Source organism: Hemibagrus wyckioides, linkage group LG24 (genome assembly GCF_019097595.1).
Source record: "Hemibagrus wyckioides isolate EC202008001 linkage group LG24, SWU_Hwy_1.0, whole genome shotgun sequence".
In the NCBI taxonomy this organism is placed as follows: Eukaryota; Metazoa; Chordata; class Actinopteri; order Siluriformes; family Bagridae; genus Hemibagrus; species Hemibagrus wyckioides.
Genome location: NC_080733.1, coordinates 2989450 through 3003037, shown reverse-complemented (window position 1 = coordinate 3003037; position 13588 = coordinate 2989450). Strand labels below are relative to the sequence as shown.

General features: G+C 39.7%; 1 protein-coding gene across 1 annotated transcript in view; it reads left to right on the top strand.

The window, feature by feature from the left end:
* hs3st2 (heparan sulfate (glucosamine) 3-O-sulfotransferase 2) overlaps positions 1-6575 on the top strand; it is a 33963-nt gene extending 27388 nt beyond the window's left edge. The window contains exon 2 of the mRNA XM_058377441.1: positions 5519-6575. Coding sequence (XP_058233424.1) covers positions 5519-6137 — 619 coding nt within the window. The 3' untranslated portion in view covers positions 6138-6575. The remainder of the gene's footprint in view (positions 1-5518) is intronic.
* The last annotated feature ends 7013 nt before the right edge of the window (positions 6576-13588 follow it).

Sequence of the window (13588 nt, the reverse complement as noted above, 5' to 3'; positions counted from 1 at the left end):
ACACACACACACACACACACACACATGCAGAGCAGCCTCACTTTGCTCTCTGACAGACTTTCCTCTCTAATTCAATCCAGACTGTGATTGGGAAGTTCATAGCTGCAGATATGAGACGCTGCTCCATGACAGAGACAGGATTCAATCTCTACAACGAGCTGCGTGACTTTGACAACACAGCTAGCTAACATCAGAACCGCAAATAAAAAGTTTCACAGTTCAGAGAGTAATGCTTAGTTAGAGAGGTAACGCTAGCTTAACTTAGCTTAGCTTGGCCATGGTTTATCCTGTTGTACATCTAACACACAGCGTTTGAAACACACAAACTCGATCAGTATTCTACTTGTATGAATGATTTATTTGATTAAATATTGAAACCTAATGCACATGTTCAGGCATTTCTTCTATTCGCTTTTTTAAAAATGTTTCATATTGCTGAGAGGCCACATTTGCGTATTGTGATTTTTGTGTGTTGCTCCACCTCCAGTCGTTGGTGTGCATGCACTTTAGAGGAAACTAATAGATTAGTGGTAAAAGGTAAGCCCTCTTCTATTTTGAAGACATCAAGGTAAGGTCTATATAACTGTTAACCCTCAGGAGTGGACGAAGGAGCCAGATTTTTTTCTTGGAGCAACAGCAACGAGTTAAAATAGTCGTTTAAATATTCTTACAGGAAAGAGGAAGACGTCGAGTTTTCCACTTTTATTTGTGTCTACACACAATACAGTACATTTCGTAAAATACTCAAAAACAGACCGGATGCACTTTCTTACTTACATTTGTGTGTCACAAAAATGAGCCGAAACTCAGCGTATACTGTAACAAAAGCATAAACATGAGAAAAATCTACTTTCAATTCAAATCCAAACCAGATATTCTCTGATTATGTAAAGATCATCAAACTAACACTAGCTACAGATTTCAGTGCTTTGTAACTGATTGTTTTTGGGATATTTTAGTAGCAAGGACATGACATAAGGACATAAGAACATGGAAATAGAAACAATAGAAATATCCTACACCCTCAGAGGGGAAATGACTAAACACCTCCTCTGACATGAGGACACGTTTCAGTCTGTGGTATTTAGGGACCAGTTTGGAGCTGCAAGTTAGCGGGAATCCCGGCTAAGAATAACCGACTGTTAACAGTGTAGACAGAAGTAACTCTGATACTCTTGTTTCTGTGAAAAATCCAGGAAATAATTCAGGATTTGTTTTGCACTGGTCTCTTTTACCTTGTTAATATGAAACGATTTTTTTAAATAAAATGTTTGTCATGTGTTCAGTGCTCATCTAATTCATTAAACAGTTTAAACTTGACAGAAAAATATTCTTGTTTAATCTTGTTTTACAGCTAATTCCATTGTATTCCCATTTTATTTTATTTTAATTCTGTTTTTGTTGATTTTGTATAGAAATTTACAGTGACTCATGGCAAGTATATGATTTGTAGCGTAGCATATCAGTCAAGTGCAATGTTTAACATGAGTTTACTCAGGTAGGAGATGAATGTATTATCTAACTGGATTTCTCTTGTGTAAAAGCTCTTCCAAGCTATTATTTCAAACAAATTTATTCGTATCCAGCAAATTTCCAACAGGAAAAATGAGCAGTACTGTCTCGCTCACTCAGCTCAGCTCTAACCCAACACCATCCAAGGATATCTGCTAGGAAAATGTAGCTGTGATGCTCTGCTGCATAATTTATATGGATATTGTTGCTAATAAAATTGTTTACATTTCTATTTCATCAAGAGTTCAGCACAATACTTGATCAATCTCAATCTCACCCCGAAGAGTCACACATTCACAGTGTCATTATTCATAATGTCAAGAAGTGAAAACAATTAGAAATTTTGCTCTAATTATTCAAATTATATCCATAATTTCATAGAGTTTCATTGTGATTGTTGTGGCCAAAAACGATTGATTTTGCACTTTTATTATTTGTGACTTTTGGAGAGGTTTTTTTGTGTTTTTTGTACATTCTTTCTTGAATTGATGAAATCACAAGCCCAGGATTGTGCTCTTAATCTCCTAGCAGGGAAACACATACATCATGACTTTCTATGAGAGCTAGACTCATGTTCCACATGTGAAGGGAAGAGGGATTTGACTGAATGCATGTTGTGACATCACAAACCGCCCAAATCTGTAGAAAATCTGCAGCTATTTAGAAAAAACAGGATCTTGAATAGAAGAATCTTCTTCTTCTTCTTTGGGATTTTCCCTTCAGGGGTGGCCACAATGAATCATCTCTCTCCACCTATCCCTATCTTCTGCATCCTCAACACTTACACCCACTAGCTTTATATCCTCCTTTATTACATCCATATACCTCCTCTTTGGCCTTCTTCTATGCCTCCTGCCTGGCAGCTCCATGTCCAAGGTCTCACCACTGTCCTGTACACCTTCCCCTTGATTCTCGCCGATATTTTTCTATCACACAGAACTCCCAACACCTTTCTCCACCCAATCCAACCTGCCTGCACTTGTTTCTTTACCTCTTTCCCACACTCTCCATTACTCTGGACTATCTTGAATAGAAGAATAGTAACCTTTATTTGTCAGCACAGTGAAATTCTTTCTTCGCATATCCCAACTTCGGAGGTTGGGGTCAGAGTGTAGGGCCAGCCATGCTGCAGCAACCCAAGCTTTGCAGTACTGGGGCTTGAACCCCGGTCCTCCGATTGGACTGCTGATTTGAAGGTTGTGAGTTCGAATCCCAGGACCACCCAGCTGCCACTGCTGGGCCCCTGAATAAGAGCCCTCGCTCTGGATAACGGCGTCTGCCAAAAGCGGTAAATGTAAAATGAAATTATTTGAAAAATGTAATGTAACTGATGTTCCCCAGTAGCTCATCATGTGTAGCTAGGTGATACACATTCAGCAGCTAATTATCAACATTTGTTTGCACACGAGTACACTTAGTTTTAATCAATGACCTTTTATTTCATGTCATTTGTAACCCAAATGCTGCTTAATGAAGTAAAATATGAACTAAAGACACTCTTCATTTGAAGAGCTTCTTCTCTCATTTGGAAAACCTCTCACTTCTCTTTTCTCTTAACAGACCCATTCACAGTGATTGGTGCTTGCCAGCAAATCACAAAGGGTTCTGGGTAATAGACCGCTGTGAGTCTGCTTTGATTCAGGCATCTCCAAAGGGTGTATGTGAGAATCTTTTTGGATCTGTAAATGAGAAACGGGACATCCTGCGGCTTCGTGGGCTTGCAGAAACAAGGTCCAGTGCGCCGTCTGGGACAGCTCTGCTACACCAGTATTAGATTCTTTCCTGGATTTTACTTTTACATTTTTAACAAAATGTCTTACACAATCCACTGTTTTAGTGTTTCACAAGTAGTGTAGTTTTTTTCTCCTTTATCATATAATTCTGGTCCATCTGCAGCACATACTGTTAGTCATTGTCCGTGTTCACATTAAGTTTTCTTTAGAGCTTTTCAGAGGTGAAATATTTCCCTGTTTGGCTCTAATCTGGTGTAAACTCAGTCCTGGGTTGTGTAGTTGGAGGTTTCACACTGCTCCTACTTTACCCGGGGTTAACACTGAATCCTGGCTCTTCATAATCTGCCCTTGTTTCACACTCTACATTCCTAAACCCTGCTGCAGTCTTCTTCTTATTTAAATATTTGCAGCATCAACAACCCTGATTGGATAAATCCAGCGCGCGAGAGCTTTAAATAACGGCTCGTCTCACGCTTTCACATCAGTGAGGAAAAAAGTTCAGGTCTGTGCTTCTGCACCCGAGCAGGTTTTGTTATCTTTCACAGCTTTCTCATCTTTTTTGCTCTTTTTAAGTTTGTGGTGTAGTCGACCAGACGTTGGTTGATATCTCTGTAACGTATTTCCCCCTCGCTACGGCGCGCACTTCATCTTCAGCGTTTTTCCGCCTGACTCTATCTACCGAGCCGTTTTTGTTAAGTGTAGCTACGTCCTGGTTTTCACCTGATATGAGGCACAGAGACGCTGTTCAGTTTCTGATTGGGTTTCTGTTGCTAAGCGTCGAGTCGTAACATTGGAACAGCACATGGTTTCACACTGTAGACGTTTAGCAGAGCAATGTGGAGTTAACACTGTAAAAGCTTCAGAGCAGGGTTTCAGAACCCCTGGGAAAAAGCAGTTAAGAATCAATATTGTAAAAAAAAAAATAAATATAAAAAAATGTGAATAAAACAGGGAACAGTTGAGATACCTCAATTTTCAGATTAATACCAATACAGGAAACCTGTATGGCACAGTCCTGATTATTATACTGTTTTTTTTTAAAAAGTGAAGAAATAAAAAAAAATTCTCCCTTTCTGCAGTTCATCAGTTCATGTTTCTACAACTTAGAAGTTGGAAGATTTGATGGTTTTCTACTGGAAAACTTTGTGATAATAATGACCTATTTCAAGTGTCCTAGATTTCCCAAAGCCTCTCTCGGTATTGTGCATCTGTAATGCAGGTGATGGTGATTTATGACTAAGAGTGCAGGATGTGGCTGAGATTTGATAATTTCCCCATGCCCTTCAGCATCAAACACACTGGGGAGATAAGGGACTGGAAATATTGGCTGAAAGTATTAAAAGCTTCAGTGTGTGTGTTTGGGTATGTGCACTGATTTCGTGACTGTAACAGAATCTCAATTTTCCACGGAAGCTTGCACCTATGTGCACTGGCTGTTTTCTTTTATCCTCCTGAATTTTTTTTCCTTCTATAAATAAAGCCCAAAGGCCAGTGTTATTTTTACCTCTTCATCAGGAATATTGGCTGGAATAATTACATATTCCAGAGAGTGCATCATTCTTCGGCTCTGTGAAACATGCTACTCGGACATATTACAGGATCCTGCTGGATCGTCTGCTTTCTTTCCATGTTGAGTGGCTGAAATTGATTTTTTGAGATACGCAAACAAAGCAAATGTCTCTTTCTGATCTAACACTCACTTGGCTCTGTGTTTTAAGTGTATATTTTACTCCTTAATGTAGAATAGGATGTAAAGAAGCACAGAATAGGAAAAAGTGTATTGATGTGTAATTTTAGTCATTAAATTCAAATTGTATTAGTCGTATACACTGTCACACAGTGCCACATGCGGTGAAATGCTGGGTTTCAAAATTGAAATAAGTCAAAAATGAAATTTAATCATGAGCCAAAATGAAATGTAAAAGTAAAATTGAAATAAAATGGAATTAACTGTACATAGCAGAGGAAAAATAGACAAAATATAAAAACTACAGCATATGAATTCAATACAATGATTGATGATATGAATATGAATACAGTGAGTATAGTATGACTTTATAGATAAAGTGCAGTGTGTGTGTGTGCAGTTTCAGCAGTTATTATTTATATATTTGTTTATTTACTTATTTATCTTACATATCCTACATACCTTTTAATATAATACATTTTTATATTAAGGTTTTCTCTCTTCTGTAAAAGATAAAATTACCAGTTAATAACCAGGTCTACACCCAGGTCTTTCACCCGTGTCATTTCTCTCTCTTCCTCTCTAGAGGCCTAATGCCACGAACACTGGACAGCCAAATCACCATGGAGAAAACACCCAGCTACTTTGTAACACACGAGGCTCCGCGCCGCATAGCCACCATGTCCCAAGACACCAAGCTCATTGTGGTGGTGCGAAATCCAGTGACGCGAGCCATCTCCGACTACACGCAGACGTTGTCCAAAAAACCAGACATCCCCAGCTTTGAGGATCTCGCCTTCAAGAACAGGAGCCAGGGTTTGGTGGACACCTCGTGGAACGCCATCCGCATAGGCATGTACATCCTGCACCTAGAGAACTGGCTGCAGTACTTCCGGCTCTCGCAGATCCACTTTGTAAGCGGTGAGCGGCTCATCACGGACCCGGCCGGCGAGCTGGGCCGCGTGCAGGACTTCCTGGGACTGAAACGCATCATCACAGACAAGCACTTCTATTTCAACCGAACGAAAGGCTTCCCCTGTTTGAAGAAGCCTGAGAGCAGCAGCACTCCTCGGTGCCTTGGCAAGTCCAAGGGCAGGACACATGTGCAAATCGACCAGGAGGTCATCGAGCAGTTGCGTGACTTTTATAGACCTTTCAATGTGAAGTTTTACGAAATGGTAGGACACGACTTCAGATGGGACTGACGTGATATCCTTTCTTAAATGATGAATGAGTCATCGGATCAGATCTGTCGGTCAGATCAGACCGTTGACAGAAGGAGCGAATGAAAACAGAAAACCTCAAAGGACACCTTAAACAAATGAAGACCAAATGCTCTTAAGATATTAAAACTAGCTTATAAGCTTACTGAATGATTCTACACAGGCGAAATCCATAGCTATTCATACTGTAGCTCAGGACACTGTGCCATCCACTTGAAATCCTTTACTACATTTAGGATTGACACTTGCTCATTAAATCCAGAGAATAACTGAGAAGCTGTCATTCGGTTTCAAAAGTACTTGTAATGCACAGCACTGTGTCTGTTCACTGTCCTCCTGTTACTATTTAAAATACTTCATCTCGTTATGAAACTGAAGCCCATACAGCATACGACTGCAGTGTGTTATTAAAAATGTGAAATGGAAAACAAATTAAACACAGCTTCAACAAACTTAGCTTTAAGGCTGTTCTTCCTGGAGAAGCTGATTGATTCGTGGTTTTATGATTCTGACGATGGGAAACAGAGCACCGTGCAAACAAATTGATCATGTTTGACTTCCTTGTGTGGAATTATGTCTTCTTTTTTTTAATGTGTGTATGTAACTTTTTCTCTCAGCAGATATCTCAAAACCGCATGCCATCAGCAGATGTTTTGCATCTGATAACAGATGTGATCTTCAAAGAAGACTGAAACCCCTGTCACACCCTTGTGGGATAACTGGCAAAATTCTAAGGGCTGTTCCTTTTTAAGTTAGTGAGAATCCCAATGGACCATCCAATTTAGTCTCTAGCTATGTCAGTCTTCGTACAGAAGACTTGCCTTGCATAAAGTATTCTCCCTGCATAAACCATTCCTCTAACAGATCGCTACTAAACTCGACTGTTGACCAATCATAAGATTCTGTAATGGTTTGGAGCCTGAACAATTGAATTAGATGCTGATATTAATTAGCAGCGCTGCAGATTGAGCCTTGGATCTCTCGGAGTCTTCATGAAAGGTCTTCCATCGATTTGATATGATCATCGGGGAGGCCACAATGTAATTACCGCTACAGGCCAGTTTAACCTTCAGAGTAAATACCGAGAAACAAACAGACCATGTTATAAATGTCATGAACTTTGAGCTTCTCAGGAACAACTTGAACTTTCTCCTTATTAGGCTACATCAACCAAAATGACGTGCACAATGATGTTTTCGCTGCCCCGAAACACAGCACAGCCTTATACAGGAGATTCTTTATTCTTTATTCAATTCCCATGCAATATAGTGTGTGCAGCCTTTGCATAGATCTTTTAAACAATTTATCTTACTAAATAAATTGATCAAGTTCAAGATGTACCAGAACTCACAAGCAAGCCATTGCAAATGAAAATATTTATTAGTTGACATTTAGAGCAGGTCCAGAATTTTTTAACATTCTGAACCACACATATCACCTGAGGAACAAGCTATGGTTGTTTGTATTATTCATCTCTACTCTATAATAATGGAAGATTTCATAGATAGCCTTGGTTCTGCAATTGAGTGAATGACAGCCATTCAACAGGATCTATGGTTACCTTGAGAACTAGTATTTCCAATCATTTCCATTCCAAATCTTGTTTTCTTGCCAAGCAGCAAGGCAGAACTTTTTCAATACCTCCTCACCATGACAACCCTCGGGCATCCTATCAATTCGAGTGACCCGGGTCACCTGACTGTGACTTGTAGTGATTGAGATGTACTACTCTTGGTACATTCTGCAACAACAGACAGGAATAACAGGTTTAGTAATATACCACATCACCAACATATTTGGAAGAGATCCTGGATTCAGCCGAGCTGATGTCCAATTCCCAGGGCAAAGATTTTGCCAAATCATCTGGCTATAGTGATGGCCATAGGTCATTTTATACCTGCATCTCATTAATATGGCCACTTGTACAAAAAGTTTAGAAGTAGATGTAGTTCCTCTTTGGGACCATAAGAGACACACCACCTTTAGAAAAAAAGTTTTGACTGATTTCTGGTCTCCCACTGGCAAACCAGCAGTCTGTCAACAGTACAGACAATGCTGCACACACACTTTGATGGTAGGCCCAGAATGCGATGCTTTTAGCCAACGTTGCAAATAAAAAACAGAGCAGTGAATGATGAAAGAACATTATTTCTCACATAATGAGAAAAGTTTCTACTAGCCTGCATAGATCCAACACACATTCACTCACCTTCTGCAAATATACCAGTTTGCTGGGATCACTCCCATTAGACAAAGCCAGAATTTCAAGGTGTGTGGTCTGCTGTACCACAGTGACCCATTCTTCTAGTGCCACAGGTCTGATCTGAAGTGCAGATAGAAACAGAGGGTCTGCCAGTAAAATAGCATCAGGTAGAGGTGGAGTAAGGGTTATAAAAGCACTGGCGTACATGTTGGAGACGCTACAGTGTTATCCAGAGCTGCAATTCATACAGCTGCCCATAATTGGGTGTTGTCAGAAGTCAAACACTAAACCAAATAAACTGAAAATCTTACAGCACCTGGTATTCTCAGGTGATTCCCATGCAAGTGCTAATCAGGTTTGACTCCACTTAGCTGCTGTGATCAGATCAGATGAGATCAGGCATTCTCAGAGTGGTATGGCCATAAGCACATGCTAGCTTGAAAAATTGCCCATTTAAATAGTGTAACCAAGCATTCTTTCCTTCTATGGCACCTGGTATTCCCAGGCCATCTCTCATCCGATGCTAACCAGCAATCTTGCACCAATGCATTGTTTGTCTTTGTCCTGTCTAAAAAAACAAAGGACAGTCAGTTTTCTGCTGTTCTGCAGCTATTCTGCATTAGCTAAACTAGTTCCTTGGTTGTTATCACCTTGGTTGTCTTGGTTTTGGTACATCACCTTGGTAGTGTCCTTGTTTGCCAAAGATCCGCATGGTAGTATCTACTGGAGGCTCAGTGGGTCTTTACAAAGCTTCCTGCAGTGGGATTTTCATCTGCCAACTTGTCATGTGTACTTATGTGCATTAACAATCCAAATGATCCACTGCACTTCACTGCTATGTCTCACTTTGCTTCACTGTAGTGTAATGCAATTCCTTACATAAGTACTCCCTTTGAACTGTTTTTCCTATTTTCTTAGGATTAAAATAGAACTAAATAGGATTTTTATGATCTTAAACAACATTTGGAGGTGCACAAAGATTAATCAGTAGTATGGCTGCAATTATAGCAGCAAGATTTTAGGATTTATCTCTCTCAGTTAATTTTTGTCAATAGTCAATTTTTGCTCAAGTGAGAATGTTGGTGAAAAGCATCTTTAATCATTGACACAGATTTAATCAATCAGATTGTGGCCATTCTAGCACATTCAGGATGTTGGGTTTGAACCATTCAATTGATCCTCTCAGTATTTTTAAGGCCATTGGCCTGTTGCTTGACCCTGGTCTCAAGTCTGGACCAGATATTCCTCTGGGATTACCCTGTATTTGTCCCTGGTGATGAAAAGTACTCCAACAACATATGCTACCACCACCATGCTTCACTGTAGAGTTAAGAGGTTGATGAATAGGGTTGGATTCCTGGCAAATGTAGGGCTTTGTCCAGACTGTGGCTGTTCTGTGAATAGCTTCCACATTATATGCCCAGCTCCTTCAGAGATACCCTTGATGTCTTTCCTGTATGATGCCCTCCTTTCCCAGTCACTGACTTGGTTTATTTAGTGGTGATCCATTAACTGTTTAAAGCTTGAGACAAACAAACCCTCAAACCCTGATTTGTCCTCTGGATTTATTTTGATAGCTTCATGATGTTTGGTATATTTAGCTATGCTTTCTGACATTTTAATTGCACACTGGTGAACTCCACTTAACTGATCATGTGTCTTCGGATGGGAACCAGTTGTACCAGTACAAATTTAAGGCATTAAAATAGAAAAATATATACCCCACCCCAAACTATTTTGTGTATATTATATTCCCAATTACATGTATTTCAGTTCCAAGTCATGGTACAAAATATGCAAAAGTTCAAGGGGGGGTAGTACATATGCAAGGTGCTGTACATTTTACCCACTGTTCTGCCAGTTCTTTGATCAGCTTTTCTCAGACTTTACAATAGTGAGAGCATCAGTGTCTGTACCAGAAGCGTTAATTTCAACCTTGTGCTTCTACGTCTGTCAGTGCAGCCAGTATACATGCCCTTCTCAGGTCTCAGCTTCAGTACAATTTTTAGTCTACATAAGGGCCCTCTTGATGCATGTTGGGCAACTATACCGCAAACAGGCAAGGCATTTAATTACCTGTGTTTAGTGGAAGATCCAGCTTCAGTTCTGCAAAGGTAATGTTATTATCAGTCTGCAGCTCTTACACTACTGCTGCTGAGGCACACTCCGGTCTTACTCTCTAAAGGCTGGCTTTCCTTAGACGGAAAGAAAGCCACATATACAGCCGCATCTGAGAGGAAACTAACACAGTACATTTGTCTTTACCATCAGCCTACAGCTCACGCAATATTAAAGACATTAGGGTTTATTGGAATTATTTATGTTGTAATATTAGCTTTTTATTTTTAATATTTAAATTTCTGAAACGTGTTCATTCAATAAGTCACGTCGAAATGACCAATATTAAACTGCTATATGCATTATTCCATAATATCCTCTGATATCCTCTGAATTTAATCTGAAATGTTTGGGGAAAATTTTGAACTTGAATAGACTTGAAGTTAATGAGAACTTTTAGTATAGTAACAAAGCAAATTAAATCGGGTTTAACTCGGTTTAACAAAAGCACTGCTCTTATGCAATCTGACTGACTCCATAGTTTACACTGACTCATAGTAAAAAGAATAAAGTAGATAGATACAAAGAAAACAACTAACTCACAAATGGTTAAAGACTTTAATTTGAATGCAGCTCAAGTGTCTGAACTAAACAAAACATTCGAGTTTATTTCAGAGGATGAACTACATTAAGGGGTGGGATTTGTAATGATTAATGTGATGCATCAGACTGCAACTATAATAAACTCTAACAGTCAGATTAGACATGAAGTAGGGTTGCAATTAATTACTTTTAATCATTAGCTCAATATTTATCTTCTATAATTTAGTAAATAATAGATTATAATATTGATGAACTTAGCTGGTGTCTATTTATATGTTTCAGCTCTTAGTGCTTATTGTAATTTGTTCATTAGTCTGTTTTTTTCATTCATTCACTCACTTTTTTATTTATATTAAATGTTTCGGTATAAAGGACAGCTTGTGGAAGCCCAAAGCAGTAGTACTCTGGTATCCATGTGTGCTTAGGAATACTGCACGCGAATCAACTCCTCTTGTAATTGAATATCTAGAGCTAAGTACCCTGGTGTTTTATTCACATCGGTGTTTAAAAGGTGCATCAGCTGTGGCTCCAGGCCAGCTCCCTTCAGAAGTGGTGTTCTCTTTTCTGCTTTCCATCATTATGCCCTTGTTTATATTTTTTTTTTAAAAAAAAGCTTGCATCTAATTACTGAAACACAATGCTCTCAGAAACAGCTGCTTCGTTCACTTGAAGCTACTGGAGTTTGTTTCTCATGTGCCATAAAGCTGACATTGACCCTGATGTCCTGCTCTGGACACATTAATGGTCCAGCAGAAAATCTACAGGTCATAAAGCCACACATTCTGGCCATCACATGCATCCACACTCCCACACTAAACATGGACTACAGCTGGCATGTTAAAAGCACATCCCACCTCTTCCCACAGTTTTAAAACATGACATTTAAAGCATGGCACGTAGCAACTGCTTCAGGTTTTTTTCTTTTTCTTTTGCACATATTCAGTAACATTGGTGTAACTGTTACAGATTGTTATTCAAGATTGTTATACCTGGCCACACTGCTCTTGACATACCGTCAACTGTGTTCAAGGTGATATCATTAACCAGGGTTGACAGGATCCAGCAAAATTTCATCCCAAAAACGACACAAAACACCTGAAATAATCAGCCACTGGAGCCACATCTCGCCTTTTTGGAGAAAACTACATCGCTGTGGTTCTCATTAACGGTCCTGTTTATAGAAAAACTTGGGGCACCATAATTCCTTCCCCACTGGGTCTCCATTAGCAGTTTCTATCCATATTATTTAGCATTCATCCTACACAGGTGCATGCACAGTGAAATTCTTTCTTCAGACATCCCATCCTAGGAGGGTTGGGGTCAGAGCACAGGGTCAGCCATGATGCATCACTCATTGCTCAAAGAACCAAACAGTGGCAGCTTGGCAGTGCTGGGGCTTGAACTCCAATCTTCTAATCAACAACCCAGAGCCTTAACCACTTGAGCTACCAGCACCAGATGCCCATGAGCTGAGAGACACCAGGTCTAAACACCTTCTATCGCTGCTGGGGCTCAAACCCACAACCCTCAGGCTTCATCACTGACTAACACTGACACGCGGCTCAACCTGTCTGTCCCAGGGACTTGGGGCACAAGGCAGGGGGACACCCTGGATGGGGTCCCAACTCATCACTGGTCACAATCACACACTCACACACACCCGTTCAGTAATTATGGATAATTTAAAGATGCCAGTTAAGATGCCAGATGCCAGCCTACAACACATGTATCTGGACTGGAGAACCAGTTGGAAACCCTGAAGCACAGGGAGAACATGCAAACTCCACACACACAAAATCGAACCCCTAATCCTGGAGGTAATCATTAAACCAACGTTTCCCCCAATAATACCTCTATGGAGATAAATATGGAGATAACCGGTTAGAAAGGCAAGCAAATAAACACAACTTCACCTTATATATCTTGAATTGTAACATTTGTTTTTAAATCACAGACCACTCAAAAGATACTAAATTAGCATTTCAGTAGGATTGAAAATGTATAAAGATGTGAATGAGCATTTTATGAAGATTAAATGGTTAAATGGCTGTTTGGATGAGCCACCACTGATTTTGAGTTAATTCGTGTATGCAGCTAATTAACACAATGCCTAAAACTGAAACTGAACACAAAATTGAAACTCAGTAACCAAAAGGAAACATTTTGGCATTTTTAAAAAATGTATTTAGCAAATAAATGCTGCTGTTTTTGCAATAAAAAACCTAGAGCACAAGATCCTTACCAGGATCAAGATATTAAAACACATACACACACACACACACACACACACACTAAGTACAGTGCCAGAGCTGATAGGGGCAAAGTGGTGGATCTTCACACCATAACCCTGTTTCTCTGTGAAATGTGTTAATGAGGGAAAAGTTAAAGCAGAATGTAGCCAGCATGCAAGACAGCGGTAGAATCCAGCCCTTGAGGAATCATCCAGTTATAGCCTTCGCTGGAGTTTATTTATGGCTCAGCTTCGTTTGTGAAAACCTCACACGAATAAGCTAACCTTTGTGTGCCTCAGTCGAAAAAACAGAAATATACCGGGTATAAACTGCAGTCT